Below are 17,229 nucleotides of genomic sequence, written 5' to 3' on the forward strand. Positions count from 1 at the left end.
AGAGTTTACACGTGCAGTTTATCATGCATGCAAAGGAAGACAAACGCTATTGATCACGCAAAACTGTGTCGGAATGGTTATATTGCAAGGTTTTGAACTATATGAAATCAAGAGCCATATTTGGTAAAATGTAACAAACTACATCACCTCACAAGACGTCCAAAAGTGATTTGTGCGCAAAGTCGCCTCCTTTCCTTCATCCGACATGTTCTTGTGCAGTTTATTCTCCGTCAAGAACATCATAGTCAACCAGGAGCAATCCTGGAATAAGCCAAGAAAAGGCTAATATTAAAGAGTGAATTTGCTCAGGAATGTAAATTTAAGAAATAATCATATATTTGGACTTCGGATGAGTGATGAATGTAGTTGCTGAATCACAAAATGTCGACATATCGGCCTGTCCGGAACGGATCATGTGGTGTAAAATAACTCACTATTATTTTAAAATGGTCAAGGGGTTAAAGGGATAGGGTATCCGATCCGATCCAAACCGGTCCTGTCCGGTCTGATCCAGATTTTGTTTAGATGGATGTTAAACACGCAAGCTTTCAGGCACGCCCGAAACATTCACTGAAGCCAAAAGTAAGTTCTACTCTAAATCACGGTGGCAGCGTTGGCTGGTTACTGCTTAGAGAGTCAGGGCTAACTCATACTTGAGTTTTTATTCTGTAACTCAGAGGCTAAAACAAGTTTTCATAGGAAGAATGGAAAGGCAATTTATGGCCATGGATGCAAGTGAGGCTCCGTATGGCAAGTACGATGACGACGATCTGGGAAGATGACGCTAGTTTCAATAGACCTCTTTAGCTTCTATGTTTTGTTGTCCCAATACAGGCCATGTGATAATACTCTAGAGAACTGTTTCTTTCAAATTACGTCTAATTCACTGAAGAATTGAAGAAGGAGACTGAACCCAACCGGCATAATTCAGATTATTTTAACTTTGAGAAAAAGTCAGGTTAACCGGAGTTCTAGATAACAATCTGATCCACTTGGAAGGACTTGGAATTATGATAATATCTGGAAAACGAAAGTATCAAAGGAGGTTAAGGAGGCTAGGCTTTTGATTGGTTAGGAACGGAAGAGTCGATCATCCGTTCTCTTTGAGAAATGAGATGAAGAACTTTTAAACACTTGCATTTCTTATTAACTTGTTTGTGTGAACCGACGCCCTGTCAGGCATGGTTTTCTTGCCCGCGAAAAAGCCATCCCGTATGGTGTGAACACAGCCTTTCAGTAAAATCCAACTGGTTGAGTTATTACTAGGCTATATGTTACGGCCCACTAGTAGCGAAAAGCGCCGGCTTTGAAAACCAAAACAATGGCGGCTGAATCGCGTTTTGCTAGCTAAAGTTGTTTTGTCTCGATATTTTTGGCCAACTAGTTGGATTTTACTAAAACGATTATTTCTCTCGCTTGGCCTCTGAGTCAAAAAAGCCCACACGTCATGGACCATTGACCCCAGCTGTGTTTTCGGCTGATGAATCCCCGCGGTTTTATCTTCTTATGAGAGCGAGCTCGGCAATCTCTTAACGGGAAACAGAAGGTCTGTGAACAGGCGAAGCTGACATTTTCCACTTGAGAAAACACAAAAACAACTTACCGTTATGGATAGGTTCGTCAGGTATGATCTGCACACTAAACTCAATCACTGCGGCGGTTTTCTTTTTGGCGGGAATGTTTTTTTTTTTGTTTGTTTTTTAATTTCATTCAACTACACAGACCCTTTCTGTCTTGCTCTGTTTTACTTTCGCTAAGGCAGTCTTACGTGCCTTTTCGGGTAGAACTTACTGCCCGAAAAGCTCCCTTTAAAGTTTTTTTAAAATGTAAACACCGGCTTTCTTCTAAAGCAATCCTTTCAATACGCAATATAATACCGCGCGAAATTAGCAATTCCTACTTTGGACCCCATTTCTAATGATCACGAGGCTGCAACGTGCAGTCGAACTGCCTCAGTTAAAATCCCTTTGAATTTTCCTGATTTTTCCTTCCTTTACCATCGACAACTGAGTGAGCTTGGGAGCATAGAGTCGTTTATTGTAGACAAGTTTGTTAGTGTTTAACTTATGGAATTGAAGAAATATTTCTCTCTTTCCCACAATTGAATTAATTCGAGGAAATCACCGGTACACGTTTTAATTTCGTTAACACTGACAAACTCTAACATTAAACGAATTACTCAAGTCTTTGATTCAAGAAAAGACAAAATAAATTATCAAACCTACGGGTTGCAACTCAAGAAACCTAACGAGACATGGACAACCTTGCAGTGCAATATTCCCTTTCAGCATGTTTAGTGTTTATGCCGGTCAACTGTCACAGTGCACTGATTCCTGTTGAATTTTGAAGTTTCCAATAAAATCGACTTATAGTTTATTTCAGATAGTGCCTTGTTAAGAATTTTCATCTGGCTAAGTCCCTGAGATCACTCTCTACACAAGTTTTTGTGATAAAAGTTATTTAAAAATTACAAAGGCTAACTTGATACTAAACAAAGATAAAAAAAAAAAAACCTTTAACTCTCATTGGCCAGTAATATATTAGCAAATTAGAATTTTTTTTATTTTTATAACTGAAATATACTATTAACTGCTTGGGGTTTCCGTACAAAACAAACTTACCGTCTTAGTGCTGATCTTTTTTTCTAAGGTGCTTGCGAATCACAGAAGAAATTATTTTTTCCAACGTCTCTGTGTGTATTTTTTTCCTGTCCAATTGATGTTTTAATAAATTATTTACATATTTTTAACGTGTAACAGTACTTAAAGTTCTTAACAACGTGCGATTGTTGTTAAGGTACCTTGACGCGAGAAAAACTAATGCAAAATAAATTATCAAACGCAATAGTGTAATATCCTCCTTGCATGAAAGGCGCAAAACTAACTTCTGTTGTCGTTAGATGCGACAAGTTGCCGGCTGTGTGGTAGTCGTGATGATAAAACAAATCGGACGACCGCCGGTCGCCTTGTTTATGCAGTCGACGACAAACAAAATTGTACTTCGCTCCCATAAAAAGGGACTACCGATTGTCAATAAGATTAGAGATTTTGTTATACGGTTGATAGAGAAAATCAACACACGCTCGCTCAATTTCGTGTTTTTTGCCTCCCCCCTCCCCCCACCTTTCAAACGCTTGCCACGTACACCCAGGTAAATGTGAGAATTGCTTTTTTAAATTTTCACAACTGAACTGTGTCTAATAATATTCCACAACGCGATTTCCAACTGGCTAAGGAGAATAATTTTTTGTTTGCTCCAAATTGAACTGGCCAGGAACTGGCCTCGTTTAGCAACTGTTGCACTCTGAGTTGCACTTTTCTCTCGCTAGCTGAAGCTGAGAGATCTAATTGCACATTGCGTCGATAAGCTCGCTTTCATTGGACAAAACCGGTTTCCTCTCTTTCGCACTGCTTACTGTGCTTATGGCACAAAATGCCTTATATGTTTTTCCCTAAAACTGTTTTGTACAACCATTGTTTCCATTTGCCGCTTGTCCCAAGCGTAATTCAAAACAATTATTCCACAAAATTTTGCGCGACGATGATAAGTAAGATGTATAGTGGGCATGCAATGCGAAAGTGGCGAAACACATAAAGTTGAACGCTGCTTATATTAGAGGACACATGATTTATATGGACACCTCGTCAATACTTTCTTTTTCTCAGTGTCCCTATTGACGGGGATTTCACCTCCAAAACAGTAAGCGAACGGTTGTTCGTTTGGTCTTAATCTTCGTAGTAAAGCGATACTGAAATGCTATCATCTGGAAATTGTATAACATTCTTAATGGTGTGAAGGGTTGTCAAGGTGTTGTGTTCCCTTTAGTTTGTTTACGGAGAAAGAAGAAAAGAATAATCTTTTTGGAGAACGATAAGGCCGTAAACTTAATTAAGCCCTTTGTTTGACGGAGGAATCTTTAAGCAGCTGTTTAAGCTCTTCCCAGTTTAGGATTTTATTTGAGCAACATTTTGCTACAAGTCACTCTCACTTGAAAAAAGTACTAGGGGGCACGCATCTGTTAACAAAACATGAAGAACAAAGTTATTATTAAAAAGTACAGTGGAACCCCGCCTTACGGTCACTTTTTTTTGGCTGCCCGGCGAAAACGACCATACATTTTCTTGTACAGAAACCCTCCTTAATACGGTCACCTTGTTATTACGGCCACGTTTTTTTTGGCCTACTGCAGGTGACCGTATTATGGGGTTCCACTGTACTTTGCTTACAGAAGTTGTCGATGTATTTAGCATTATAATTGAGAATGACCGCTGGTAGTCGTTGTTCTTTCCTCAGAGCCGCGTACTGCGAGCGAATAATAAAATGATGCAAATTAACGATAAAAGGGGAAAAGGGGACCAGAATAACGAGCGAAAAACGAAAGTTATATGCAAGCATCGCTTATCCTGCGTGGCAAGCGTTTCTGGGTGAGTTCGTCGAGAAAGTTGGGACGAGAGGAATGAAAAGGGGAGGGGAGGGGAGGGGAGGGGAGGGGAGGGGAGGGGAGGGGAGAAAAGAAAACTGTTTCCTCTTCACCGTGTGAACCGGCGGGCCTAAGGGACGGGACCATAATTTTTTTGACGGGAGGGGGGGGGGGGTGATGGGGGGGGGGAGGGGGTTGGACAATTTTCACATTCAAACATTGTTTTATATGCAGCTCCTGCTGTAAACAATATTTTTGTGTCTCCGTCTTCTTGTTAACACATTTATTTGTGCTTGCATAAATTTATTTCCGTGTTTACAGCCTCTGCAAACAATTTATTTCAAAATTTTCCAACCCCCCCCCCCTTCCCACCTCGTCAAAAAAATAATGGTCCATCCCTAAGAGTGTACCCTGGGTGCCAGAGGCTCCTAGCGCGGTTTCCGGTTTCTGTAAAGCAGGGCGGATAAATGTTCCCTTCTGTCCAGGGCGGATAAAGGTTGGGCGGTGAAACGAGCGCTCCGCTCTTCATTTAATGTGTGATGCGGAGTAGGACTGGCACGAGCGCTCTTTCCGCGCTTCCGGTGCGCTTCAAGGCCGGCGAAATTTTCCTTTTTGCAAACCGGAAATGCTATTTTCTTTCTGTAATTTCAGGCTACTATGTTAAATAGATAAATTCGTTTCATAACAATATCAATAAACAGTTTCATATGTTTGTGTCTATACGTCTATAAGTCAAACTTGTTGGTCGTATAATGCCAAAATTTGAGTTTAATTTGAAAGTGTTGAATACCTCCTCCTTCCACTAAATATCACCTAATCGTCTTTCGCCGTTTCGTTTGCAAAAGCTTAACACTTCTTAACCTCAATTTTTACATATGTTAAAGGCGGATAAATTTTATATAACATAACAAAAAATTAGATTGATATATATTGATATAGTGGCGTTGTACTTCTTCAAACTTTGCTTCTCGGGTGCAACGCGCCATGGCGATTCGCGCAATGCGTTGCAAATCCGGCAACCGCATGTAAACAAAATTTATTGAGGTTAGTTGTAAGGTTTTTTCTCCGTTTTTCTCTCTGAAACAAAACAAGGTAAACAGAAAAAACTGAGGGGAAACTAAGTTTGAAGTTTCGAAGAAACAGAAATACATCTGAGATGTTTTTTTCAAAATTAAAAAGAAGGATGATGGTGATTGAAATTAGCATAATTTCACCTTGCACGAGCTGCACGCATTTATAAAATACACGTCATCTAGTTATGAAACACGATCTGCTGCCTTTTAGTTTGCCATGGATGACATGGATGAGATTTTCCTTCGTGTTTTAGACAGTACTTAGTTGTTTTTGTTTTGGAATAACATCGACATTGGCGAGTAGCAGAACGAAAATATAATTCAGTGGTAGAGTCATGGAAGTAATAAAAGAAACCCTTTGAAAGAGATGTTTGTCTACTCCAACTAAAACTCCCGCAAAAAATAGCAACATTTGCCTCTCGGAGACCGCATACCAACACAAAGGAACGAGGAAGAAGTGCAAGAAAACAAGTCAAGCCGCCATAATTCAGTGACAGCGGCAGTGTCTAATGTACAAATCACATCATATCGCAAGCCCTGACCATAGTTAATAGAGGGAATGGTTATGAAACCCGACAAAGTTCTTTGTTGTATGTTTTTGTTCTCTTTTTTGGCCTTGACCCTGCACAAAACACAATAGTTGTTTACTCCGTACTGAGGAACTAACCAATAGAAAAGTGCTGGTTACGTAATTCATGCATAACGTATGAACGCAAAACAAAAGATTGTGCAGGGTCGTGGACCTTCTAACATAAATCTTGGCATCTTTGTTTGCTCTTTTGATGTTTGCCGGGCTTCATAACCAGTCACCGCCATTAACTATGCCCTGACCGGAGGCGAAAACAAGCGACATTCCTAAGCAGAGTCCCAGTCCACTGCATCACACCTTTTTGCTCGGACGCGCTCGTTTCACCGCCCAACCTTTATCCGCCCTGCTTCTGTCAAGTCTTTCGCCGCTCGTGGCTTCGGCCTAAGGCCGAAGATGTGCCGGCCTTCGGCTAACACCGGAAATTCCCACCGCACGCGAGAAAAACCTTTATCGCTTCTTAATAAATCGGTTGCTAAGATAGGGTTTTAAATGCATGTATTGTTTCTTATCAAGGATACGTTGCTAGTGAACAGGCTAGCTCGTGAGGGATAGAGCGAAAAGGCTTGAAAAGTTCCTAACTCTTTACAAAATTGCTGCAAAGTACGAGTTTATACTTCACATATACTCAAGCCAACGGTGAGACACTGGCAGAGAACAAACTTTTCTTTTAAGTTTATTTTCCCAAAGAATGTTCCAGAGCGAAATGTATTTCGAAAAACTATGGTATAAATTTTGATCACCAACGAAACTAGTTTGCTCTAATTTTAAGTATAGAAAATTCCAAAAACACTTGGTAGTTTGATATTAAATATACCGACTTTGGATTATCAAAACTATCATTTGCTAGTATATATCTCACACAAGTAAATATTGTTTCATGAGATCTGTGACTGACTGGTGAGAAGCATTTGTTAATTTATCTCCGAGCAACATTCTCGTACATCAGAAGGAATATCACGCAAGATTTTTCATATCTATTCGTTAAAATCAGTGTTAGAAGATAAGTTAAAGATTCGGGTGGATAGATATTAATTACACAATTACACCGCAAATATCTACCATTGTTCACCTCCAGTCTATAGGTTTATGATAACAATAATTATTACTACAGTTGACAATTGAGCAAGCGATTAAATATTCTTTGGTTCAAAAACGGGCGCAAACGAGGTTGATGGCTTACTCGGCAAATAAGTCAGCTGATAAAGTCGATCACAGAAGCAAATCTTTTTTATATTAAAACTGTTATCCGAAGAAGACGCCTTTCAGTATAAACCATGCACAAACATTTAAGTATTTTACCCGATTCCAACTTAGGAAACATACCATTAACTCTTAATAAACCCACTGTTTTCTTACTATTAAATTAAATCTCTTTAAATTTTGCAAAATATTCTACATTTTTTTTAACTTTCAGTTCAAATACGAGGTTTTCTTCAAATTTAGTGACCAATTCACACCACTACACTTTTAACTATATACTGAATTTTTTAGGGCATCAAATACCCTGAACACGAAAACGTTTTAATTCATTTTGACCAACGCTAGCGATAAAAACATTGAGTGCGCGCCAGGAAAATATGAACGAACTTTGCTAAAATGATTTAAAATTCCCAATTAAATTATCTATTAAGTTATATAAATTAACCATTACGTTATATTCCTAATATATCTTTTCCTATGTAAATAACATGCTAACATAAACGTAAAAGAAAACTTTATGCAATAGTCGCTTAGATACCTTAATGAGAGGTTCAAAAACTATTTTCGGTTATCTTTTAAGAGTGAATGGACGAATTCTCTTTCCTTCCTATAATAAAGCAACTTAACTCTAAAAAAATTATATTCTACGAAGCGATTTCCAGTTGGCATTCGTTTGTCAGATGTTCGATGACTTGCTTAAGGTGGCTGAACACAGATTTGCGGGCGGTCAGCCGTAACTCGCGTGACGGCGCGTGTTTTAAATTAAACCAATAAATATGGCAAAAAAAAAGCAATGGTACACAGAAGACGATTTCCCAAAATCTGCTCATTAGAATTTTGTGATATTTGGCAGAATTTTTATTTTAAATAATGAGAACTTTAAAATGGAAGTTGAACAGACAAATTTTGTGACAGATTTAATAATTTCAGCACAATTGTATTATTGATTATCTAAAAACCCGTCTGTCAAAATTTGGTCAAATGAGTTTCAAATGGTAATGATTAATTATAGTAAGCTGTGTGCAAGTTTATGGGAAAAGTTTTATGTAAACTGAGCAAAAGTGAAATTTTAAGGTTGTATTCAATCGTTCGTGTTGCCATGAAAACTACAAAAACGTCAAATTTTACCTGTCAATCAAAATCTTTCAACAGTGTATTTTTCACTCGCCAAGTTTCAGCTTGTGAGCTGCAACCTTTCTCTTGCCACGATTTGGCAAATGACATATACTCACAAACTGCCAAAACTGTGTACAGCCACCTCAAACATATTTACATGTTCCAGTCAATCAGAATGCACTGACTGACGTTCATGTCAAAAAGGAAATGTTAAACCATTCGTCCCTTGAATTACGAAAGCGATTGAGCGTTTCCGTGTAGACTACTTCTTTGCACGGGACAATGAATAGCTGAAAAACAGGTAAAGTTCCTTTAAAATAAAACTCATGTAGTTTTGTACGTAGGTGCGCAAGTGACTGTTCGTTTTGACAGCACACGAATAAACCTCCCTTTACTTAAGGTGGTGTGAGATAACTCCGTAGATAAGCAATACTGAGGGGCTGTCTTTTGGATAGCAGATCGATTAACCTCCACGGAAGAGATGATGAGCCTAGATGTACCTACGAGAAAACAAAACCAAGACTTACAAAACAAAGGCTATACAAAATTCTCGGGGACAAACAAGGTGCATTGTGGCAGATGTGCAAGTGGCGAATGTCGTCGAATTCTGACTTTGTCTTAACCTTTTATTCAATGCACATATAAAATTACCTTGGTGATGTACCACACAAGAGAACAATCTTTGCCATCAACTTGTATCGGCTCAACAATCCATCCACTGGAAATAATCTATGGGAAAACGAGACAGAAAACTTAGATGACGAGAAGATGTTACGTGACTGTGTTTTGGTTCAATTTTATCCTTGTTGACTTATTTTCCTTCTCGAACCCTTTACATGCATTGCCTTATTCCAAGACAAAGGAAGGAAAATTGGTACCACAGACTCGAACAGACGAAATTCGCCACTTTAGAAACAAGAAGGGAGCTGGAGCCGAAATGCGTCCCGCAATTGTTTCTGGGAACGCTAACAGTCCCAGAAGTCATTGCGAAAGATCACTCGGTCTAGTTTCCTAGTGACGAATTACAAACCACAATACAGTCGAACCTCCCGTCCCTCCCGTATTAAAGGGCCACCCAAAATGCAAAGACTGAGTGGTCGCTTACGGGAGGTGGTCGTTTACAAGAATTCGACCACAGGGCGCCTATTCCGAGAAGAGGTCCAGGCACATCTACTTTATGGAAGATAATTTATTGCATGCAATGTCTAACTTACGACATGTGTAGTACCATGTTGTCACGAAAGTTCTTCGTATACTCTAAGTAGCATAGTGCACACAGCGAACATAGAGATCAGAGAATGCATCAAGTAGTCGCTAACAAGAGGTTAAAAACAATGGAAAATCATTAACCGTCAGGCCCAAAAGGTGGCCGCGGTCGCTTACAGGAGGTGGCCGTTTACTAGAGGTTCCAATTGTAAGGCGTATGGAAGGTGGTCGCTTATGGGAGGTGGTCGCTTATGAGAGGTGGTCGCTTATGGGAGGTGGTCGTACATGGAGGTTCGACTATGTACATATCAATCATGTACCACGTGACTACAACCCCTTTGGTCTTGGACTTACTAACCTGGCCACGAATAATTGAAGGCGACAGTGGACATTTGGGATGTTCGATTGACTGAGATGCAAGGACATACTTTTCGCCCTAGAATAGCGGAGAAAACACAGTGAGTTAGGACAACTTAAAATTTTTTTATGAACAGAAGCTTAAATGAAAAAGAAACGTTCGTGTTAAACAAGGATTGCAATCCGCGAAATCGTAAACAGATACCGGATAAGTAAAAGGTTCGGAGGAAATTACTCACCTACCCCTCCCCTAAACCAATGTTAAAACTAACTTCTCACTCAATCACTCACTCACTCACTCACTCACGCAAAATCAGGGTTAGGGGGAGGGGTAGGTGGGCAAATACCACATTTACTCACCTCAATACGTTCTTTGCTTACGTAACAAAAATCACGTGAGTGAGTCATGAAGCACTGCGATGTCTCGTGAAGCATGTACACTGAAAAAGAAAGAAATATAATGAGTCGCCCATAAAAGGTAATCCGGATTCAGGAATCCGGGAAATTTTTGCTTGTGGAATCCGGAATCCTGAGCTTAGAACCCAGAATTCAGCTTAAGGAATCCGGAGTCCAGTGCCTGGAATCCAGGTTCCAAGACTATCTTTGATTAGTAAAATCAAACTAGAGGTCTATCATCAATGCTGCGTTCTGATTGGTTGAGCTACTACTAGGCTATATGTTAAAGCCCACTAGTGGCGAAAAGCGCCGGCTTTGAAAACCAAAATAATGTCGGCTGAATCGCGTTTTGCTAGCTAAAGTTGTTTTGTCTCGATATTTTTGACAAACTAGTTGGATTTTACTAAAACAATTATTCCCCTCGCCCTCATGACCTCTGAGTCGATAGCCCATTCGGCCTTCGGCCTCCTGGGCTGTTGACTCAGAGCCCATTCGATGGATAGATGGGGCGAAATGAGCTATGTCTCGGGGGGTATATCCTTATAATGGACTGGAAGGAAAGGGATGACATCGGAACAGGAAGCGCAACGAGAGACACTGGTGGGAAAACAATCAATTAAGGGCTGATTAACTAAATTAGGATTCCTGTCGATAACCAGTCACTTACCAATTTTAAGTCCTTCTTCGACATGCTCTACAATATTTATTTTCTGCAGGAAAATGGAAAACAAACACAGGGTATAATTATCTCAAATATAGAGTAAAAGCATCTTTCATGGTGTTTGAAAGAACAAAGTCGGTTGGGACAAACTGTAACAGGTAAGCTCAATTTCAATTAACGTTTTCTCATCTACTTTAATGCCGCACGTCTATACAAAAAGACCGAAAATTCATTGATTTGATTAGCTGCAAATTCTTTGCAGTTGGGTCATAACTTAGCGGTGGTCGGTGCTATGGAACGGTAGAGGCATAAAAAGTAACCTAAATTTCCCTTTTGCCGAATTGAGCGCTCGCGATATACCACGTAGCATTTCTGAACATGCTTTTCTCCACAGCGGCAATGGGACTTAACGAAACGACCGGTTCTGGGGCCGGAAGATGGCGGACGTTCTATGACGTATTTCACCCAAACACCAATAATCGCGTTTTTCTGCTAAATGCTTGTACCCTAGCTTCTCGCGCCTTGAGTTCTGACGACGACATGGAAGTCTTAGTATTACGTCCCATCAGCTTGGGAAAATAGATAGAGGACAGTACCTTGAGCATGTTGTCATAAATATATCTGGATAGTGGGTTCTTGACAGCCTCCCATACAGTCAGTGGTGATGCTTCAACGATTCCTCGACCCATGAAACTAACAGAAGATAAATACTTAGGGTCTTAAAAATAACTGACAATTGAAGGTACTGCCTTAACGGTTGGACCTTTGCGTGGCTCGGATGACCACGTAAAATGGCGCTCACGTCACCGGTAGGAGACGTAAAAATAGTGTCCCCAATTAGTGCTTTCGTGCTAAATACATTGACACTCAAATAAAGTGCTTTTTTTTTCTTACAATATACATTAATATGTGAACAGTAAGCTCGGACGTCAGCATACAAAGGCGCCACTGGCAGCCGCTCTCAGTCCATTTATGAGCTTAATTTATCCACCCAACCCATGATGTGACTGATGTGTGAAAATTGGCCACACCACCGGGGTCTACGTCCCCTACTCTTATCGAACAGTGGTGTGGGTTCTTTTATGTCCCACAAGAACCAGATAAGTGTAAGTGCTGTGAGACGGGACCTACGGTTTTTCGTGCTTATCCGAGAAGACTAGAAAGTCTAACTGTTTGCAGACGTCATTACAAAGGCAGCTCTTTCTTCTCAGTTATTTAAAGACCCTGAGTGTTGGTCCGGTTGGGTTCGAACCCGCGACCTCCCGCTCAGCAGGCCGGCGCTCTCCCAACTGAGATAACCAGGCGGCGGTTTAATACGGGATCGTTTTACGAAAAATATGGGAAGAAACTGGACAGCTCGTGTCTACTTGAGAACAAGATGTCTGACTAGCACTGATGGAGTTCGCAACACAACAACCTTGTCCCCACGGATTTTTGGGGAAATTATGTGTTGATTCTGATAGGTAATTCTACACAAGCCTAGTGGAAGGAACAGCAAAAAGAATCATGATACAACCAAAGTGTACTTAAGAGGGATTTTAATCGGTGCAGTAAAATCGGCCTCCAATGATTTATCTTGTTTCTCTTTCCGTACTAACGATGCTATTTATTTTTTCAGTACGTTTCAATTCGCTTATCTTACCAGTGCAGAAAACCAGCGGGTCCTTCTTGTCGTTTCCTCGCTATTGTAACATCCCTCTGAATGCTATGAAACCTACGAGTGCAACATAGCAATGATTACAAAAAGGACGGTCTAAATTTACAGTAAACTTTATCGAGTTCTCTATTTAGGTCTTGATTGACAAGTCCGGCTGCAAGGCAGGTTAAATTTACAGCTACGCTTTGTGATTGGCTGCGGAAAAATCTCGCGCTTTCTCAATCAACCAATCAGAAGTTAAAACCTGTCTTGTCTCTCTCGCACGAGTGAATTTCTTTTCTTACTCTGACTGACCAATCAGGAATAAAACCAAAACTAGTCGACTTGTTCACCGGCGTTTTCCCGCGCCTCGCGACAACTACATATAACTGCTTCTCCCCTGCGAACTGACTGGTTAATGGTTTATTGACTGTCTGTGCAGTTCTGACAGTTTACTTTAGATACAGCTACTCTGACTGATGTTTGTTTCTGGGGATACAGGAATTAGAGACCTTTAGATTCGAGAACGAGATTTGACTTCAAGATTTTTTCGCGTACTCTCAAAGAATATATACCCCGGAAAGCTTTATTTTACTATTTTTTTCACCAGAATAGTTAACAGAATAGTTTACTTTTATTAAAGGAGGTTAAGCCCTGCCCCAGTCGCAAAATGATAGCAAATTGAAAACTTGTTTCCGTCACTACGACATTTTCGCTAAAACCCGTCGTAGAATGACGGCGACTAACGCGTTTGCCCGCCAAAATGACGCTGGTTCACGTGACAGCAATACTTCGCACTGAAAAAATCTCGATCTAATAATCGTCCCCGTCTGAGAATCTAATAATGACCATTACCAACAGTAGATACTAAGCAATAAAAAAAACTCTTAACGCTCTGAAACAAACAAACAACACAACAAAACAAACGGAACAAACAAATGATCCTTACATCCAGCCACCATGAGACGAATCCTCGGACACTGGATGAGGAGAGGAGACTGGAATCGACCTGATCATCTCGGGGAGACTGGAAACAAGTAGTGCCTCTTTAAGAACCTCTGCGGCGGCGTGGTTTCCAAGGACACGGAACTTTATGTGAAGCCGATTGACTGCAAACAAACAGGACACGACAAAGTCTGAGAATAAAGGCCTCCTTTTAGTCACTAAGTTTCAAAGTTTGCAAAAATGTAACTTACCAAGAGGTTTCTCAATAACCTCGTAATCTCCTGTCCTGGAAAGAAAACAAAACACGAAAACGTTAGAAAGACAATACAAAATCTTTCGAACTTGCCGAGGTCCATCCTCGGAGACCCAGGGGCAGATAGTGGGAGCGAGGGAAAGTCTAAACAGGCGGAAAAATATGGCACCGAGAAAAGTAAAGAACGACGAGAAGAGCCCCTGGGGACAATGTCTTACCAGACCAGTTCCAAACGGTCGCCGCCGTTCTGACTTCTGATTGGTGCCAGAAAACTTTTGTGTTTTTCTGCCCAACCAGAAGCCAGAACGGCGGCGATCGTTTGGAACTGGTCTGGTAAGACATTGTCCCCAGGGACTCTTCTTGCCGTTCTTTACTTTTCTTCGTGCCATATTTTTCCGCCCGTTTAGACTTTCCCTCGCTCCCACTATCTGCCCCTGGGTCTCCGAAGATGGCCGAGGTCAGTTACTTAAATTTCTTCCTGTCTCTCATCTGATGACTTAATTCGAGATCTTGTTCTTGAAGCCATCATACAAACTGTTTATTTTAAGCCAATGATATCGCTCGCAAGCGGTGAGCCATAATAATGAGAGAACAGGGAGTTTAAACGAGAGACCTAAGACTGTTGAAAATCAGACTAACGTGTCTACTTACTTCAACAAAAATAGAATCTTACTTGAGGTTTTCAACATATCTCTGTTTTTCTTCTTCCATTTTCTCTTTCAATTCAAGGATTTCCTTCTCCTTCTGAAGTTTTTGATTTTCTAGATCCTTAAGTTTGTCCAGGCAATCCTCTCTGTCTTCCTCGCTGGTCCGAAGCTTAGCGCGCGCTTCCTCCAGCTGTAGATTGATGTTTTCTCTTTCCCGCCGCTCATATAGAAGCCTGGGAAAATTTATAAAACCACCACCAAGTTATACTGGAAAGGTGACATGACTGTACAATCAAAGTCAAGGACTCCCAGAAAACCAACCGAAGGCTGAAGTGAATGAAGTGAGATTAGGGAATTTAAGCGGATATGGCAGATACTATCACGGTTAACGGTCGTTTCGATGCAGGTTAATTCCTTCGAGGTGTAAATAGTTTTACGTACTTGGCTTAAAGAGCGAAATATATTCACCCAAAAAGCTTTTCTTGTTCAATTGCAAACTTAACTTGAAGTGATCGAAATCTTTGTTTCGAAACGACCGGTTTCCGATATCACGACGGCGAAGGTAACGAAAACGGCCAAGAAAGTAATCCAGCACCAACAACTTTACACGTGTAGCAGACTTGTTTGGCACATTTCTTTGCCGCCACTGCACGAATAAGACGTGAAAAAGCCTAATCAGTTCACTTTTTATCGAGAACGTAAACAAACGAGGGCGAATTTTCTTTTCTCTATTTAAATTTGCACATTTCTTCATTGGAATTCAACTACAGAAGAACTCTGCTCCACCTATTTCTGCGAGCAGTAGTCTAACTGACGCAAACGGAGACGTCTGCATGTTGGCTAAAAGACGATAAAATGTTTTAAACATCACAAGAAATCTTACCTGCTTTCACTGTCATCGACTTTCTCAAACGCCTCTCGGAGTTTTCTTGCCTCCTCCTTGAAAAACTCCAACATTTCTTCGCTATGAAGATCACCAGACGACTTCACACGAGAAAGCCGCTTTATTCTGGCATTTATTAACCTTCGCTCCCTCGCTCTTTCCACATGAAATCTCTCCTTCTGCCCTGAAAGTTTAAGAATTGCAATTTCTTTTTCTTTAGCTCCATCTAACATGTGGTCTGAGATGCGTCTTTGTTGTTCATGGACTCGTTCTTCATCTTTCTCAAAATGGGCGCGTTTAGCAACATACTCAAGGAATAAATCATCGTTTTCTGAACCTATAGTAGTCAACCTGCTTTTCACCAATCCAAGAACTTCCCCCTTTTTTCTCTCCCTCTCACCTGAAAAGTTTATTTCTTCGTCTTCTGACAAAACGCCTGAATCGGCACCAGAATTCTCAGTCTCAAACGTCTCCACAATTAAATTCTCAATCTCGCCATATTCCTTCATTAAAAGCTCCCTGTATTTTTCGCGTTCTTGGTCTATGACGCTTATTTCGTCTTCCTCCTTATTTTTTAAGTTTGCCAAACACAAACGAATTTTCTCAGCGTGCTGCTGCCGCGTTGCTTTGAAGCGTTCTTCCAGTTGCGTAATTTTCTCTTCATTTTCCAAGATTTGTTGGCCGTAAAATTCCACGTTCGTTATCTGCTCCGCTAAAGCACCTCGCGTTTTCTCAATCAGTTCTTCTTTTTCCATTTTAAGTGTCGTCAAGCTATGTAGCTGTTGCGCAAGAACCTCTTCAACTCCTTCCGAATCAGAAGAATAGTTACTCGATTCGGTGAAATTCCAGCTAAATGGTCGAGAAGTTCGCAGATCAAATGCAACTGGTTGACCCCTTGGTGGACCTACATCTGAAATGCGCCTCCGCTTCTCGCTGAAATCTAAATTTGTCATTGTATCGGCCTCTCCCAAGCTTTGCTCATCCTCTGCGCCACCTGGGGAATGTTCTATAGAGCTGAAATATTCCAAGTATTGATCGTGCTTTTCCTCTAGCAACTTAATTTTCTTTTCAACCTCTTCCAGTTCACTCAAATCTTTCTTAATCGTGTGCTCGAGCGTTGATTTATCCTCGTTTAACCGCTTCTCCGCTTGCACCTTTGCTGTTTCAAGATTTTCTCGCATTTCTAACAACTTAACCTGTTCATCTTCAATCTCTTTCAAGTCTCTGTCTCGCACAAAAGTATGCTGCTCTCCCTCCCTCTCCCGTTCAATCTCTGCTTCGACCAAAGCCTTGCGTCTTTGAAGCTCAATCTCCGCAAGTTTCGTCTCATATTGTATGACCTTCTGCCACTCTCCCTCCATAAACCGCGCAACCTCCTCTCTCTCCTTCGCAATTTCCTCGGCAGATTCTTGTACATTTTTTTCATGTCTATATTTCATCTCAAACAATTCTTCCAGCTGTTGCTCAATTTCGCTTTTAGCATCCTCGTGTTTCTTGTCCATGTTTAAGCGAACTAGCTCAAGTTCCTGCCTTGCTTCTTGTGACTTTGTCTCGTGCCACTCGCGTAAATTTTGTATGTAATCTTTCTGAGCGTCGATTTCGTTTTGTTTACTGTCAATTTCTGTCTGGAAAGCTTTCTCGATCTCCAGTCGTCTTACTTCAGCTTCTTTGTGCTTAGCGATCAAATCCGACACTTGATGCCTACGGAAAGAATCAGAAAGTAAACTATTTAATGGAAAGGATTGTTAAACACAACAAAAGATGAAGATCTACGCGTTGCATTTAAACGTTTTCAGAAACGCCTTGCACTTACATAACTTCCTCCAAAGTTTCGCCAGAAACTGGAA

At 40.7% G+C, this 17,229-nt stretch overlaps 2 protein-coding genes across 4 annotated transcripts in view; both read right to left on the minus strand.

The window, feature by feature from the left end:
• The window catches only part of LOC140943002 (UTP--glucose-1-phosphate uridylyltransferase-like), a 34,323-nt gene extending 33,901 nt beyond the window's left edge, over positions 1-422 (minus strand). For all 3 annotated transcript variants that reach the window (XM_073392029.1, XM_073392031.1, XM_073392028.1), the window contains exon 1: positions 148-422. In XM_073392029.1, the coding sequence (XP_073248130.1) occupies positions 148-243 (96 nt within the window). In that variant the 5' untranslated portion in view covers positions 244-422. The remainder of the gene's footprint in view (positions 1-147) is intronic.
• Positions 423-6,739: 6,317 nt separating this feature from the next.
• LOC140944042 (uncharacterized) overlaps positions 6,740-17,229 on the minus strand; it is a 30,426-nt gene continuing 19,936 nt past the window's right edge. Inside the window, exons 21-32 of the mRNA XM_073393149.1 lie at positions 17,196-17,229; positions 15,383-17,083; positions 14,526-14,732; positions 13,851-13,885; positions 13,604-13,763; positions 12,661-12,732; positions 11,615-11,711; positions 11,025-11,067; positions 10,322-10,401; positions 9,963-10,040; positions 9,050-9,127; positions 6,740-8,898 (exon numbers count right to left, since the gene is read on the minus strand). The exon at positions 17,196-17,229 is cut by the window's right edge and continues 14 nt beyond it. Coding sequence (XP_073249250.1) covers positions 8,794-8,898; positions 9,050-9,127; positions 9,963-10,040; positions 10,322-10,401; positions 11,025-11,067; positions 11,615-11,711; positions 12,661-12,732; positions 13,604-13,763; positions 13,851-13,885; positions 14,526-14,732; positions 15,383-17,083; positions 17,196-17,229 — 2,690 coding nt within the window. The 3' untranslated portion in view covers positions 6,740-8,793. The remainder of the gene's footprint in view (positions 8,899-9,049; positions 9,128-9,962; positions 10,041-10,321; positions 10,402-11,024; positions 11,068-11,614; positions 11,712-12,660; positions 12,733-13,603; positions 13,764-13,850; positions 13,886-14,525; positions 14,733-15,382; positions 17,084-17,195) is intronic.

This window comes from Porites lutea, chromosome 7 (assembly GCF_958299795.1).
Source record: "Porites lutea chromosome 7, jaPorLute2.1, whole genome shotgun sequence".
Lineage (NCBI taxonomy): Eukaryota > Metazoa > Cnidaria > Anthozoa > Scleractinia > Poritidae > Porites > Porites lutea.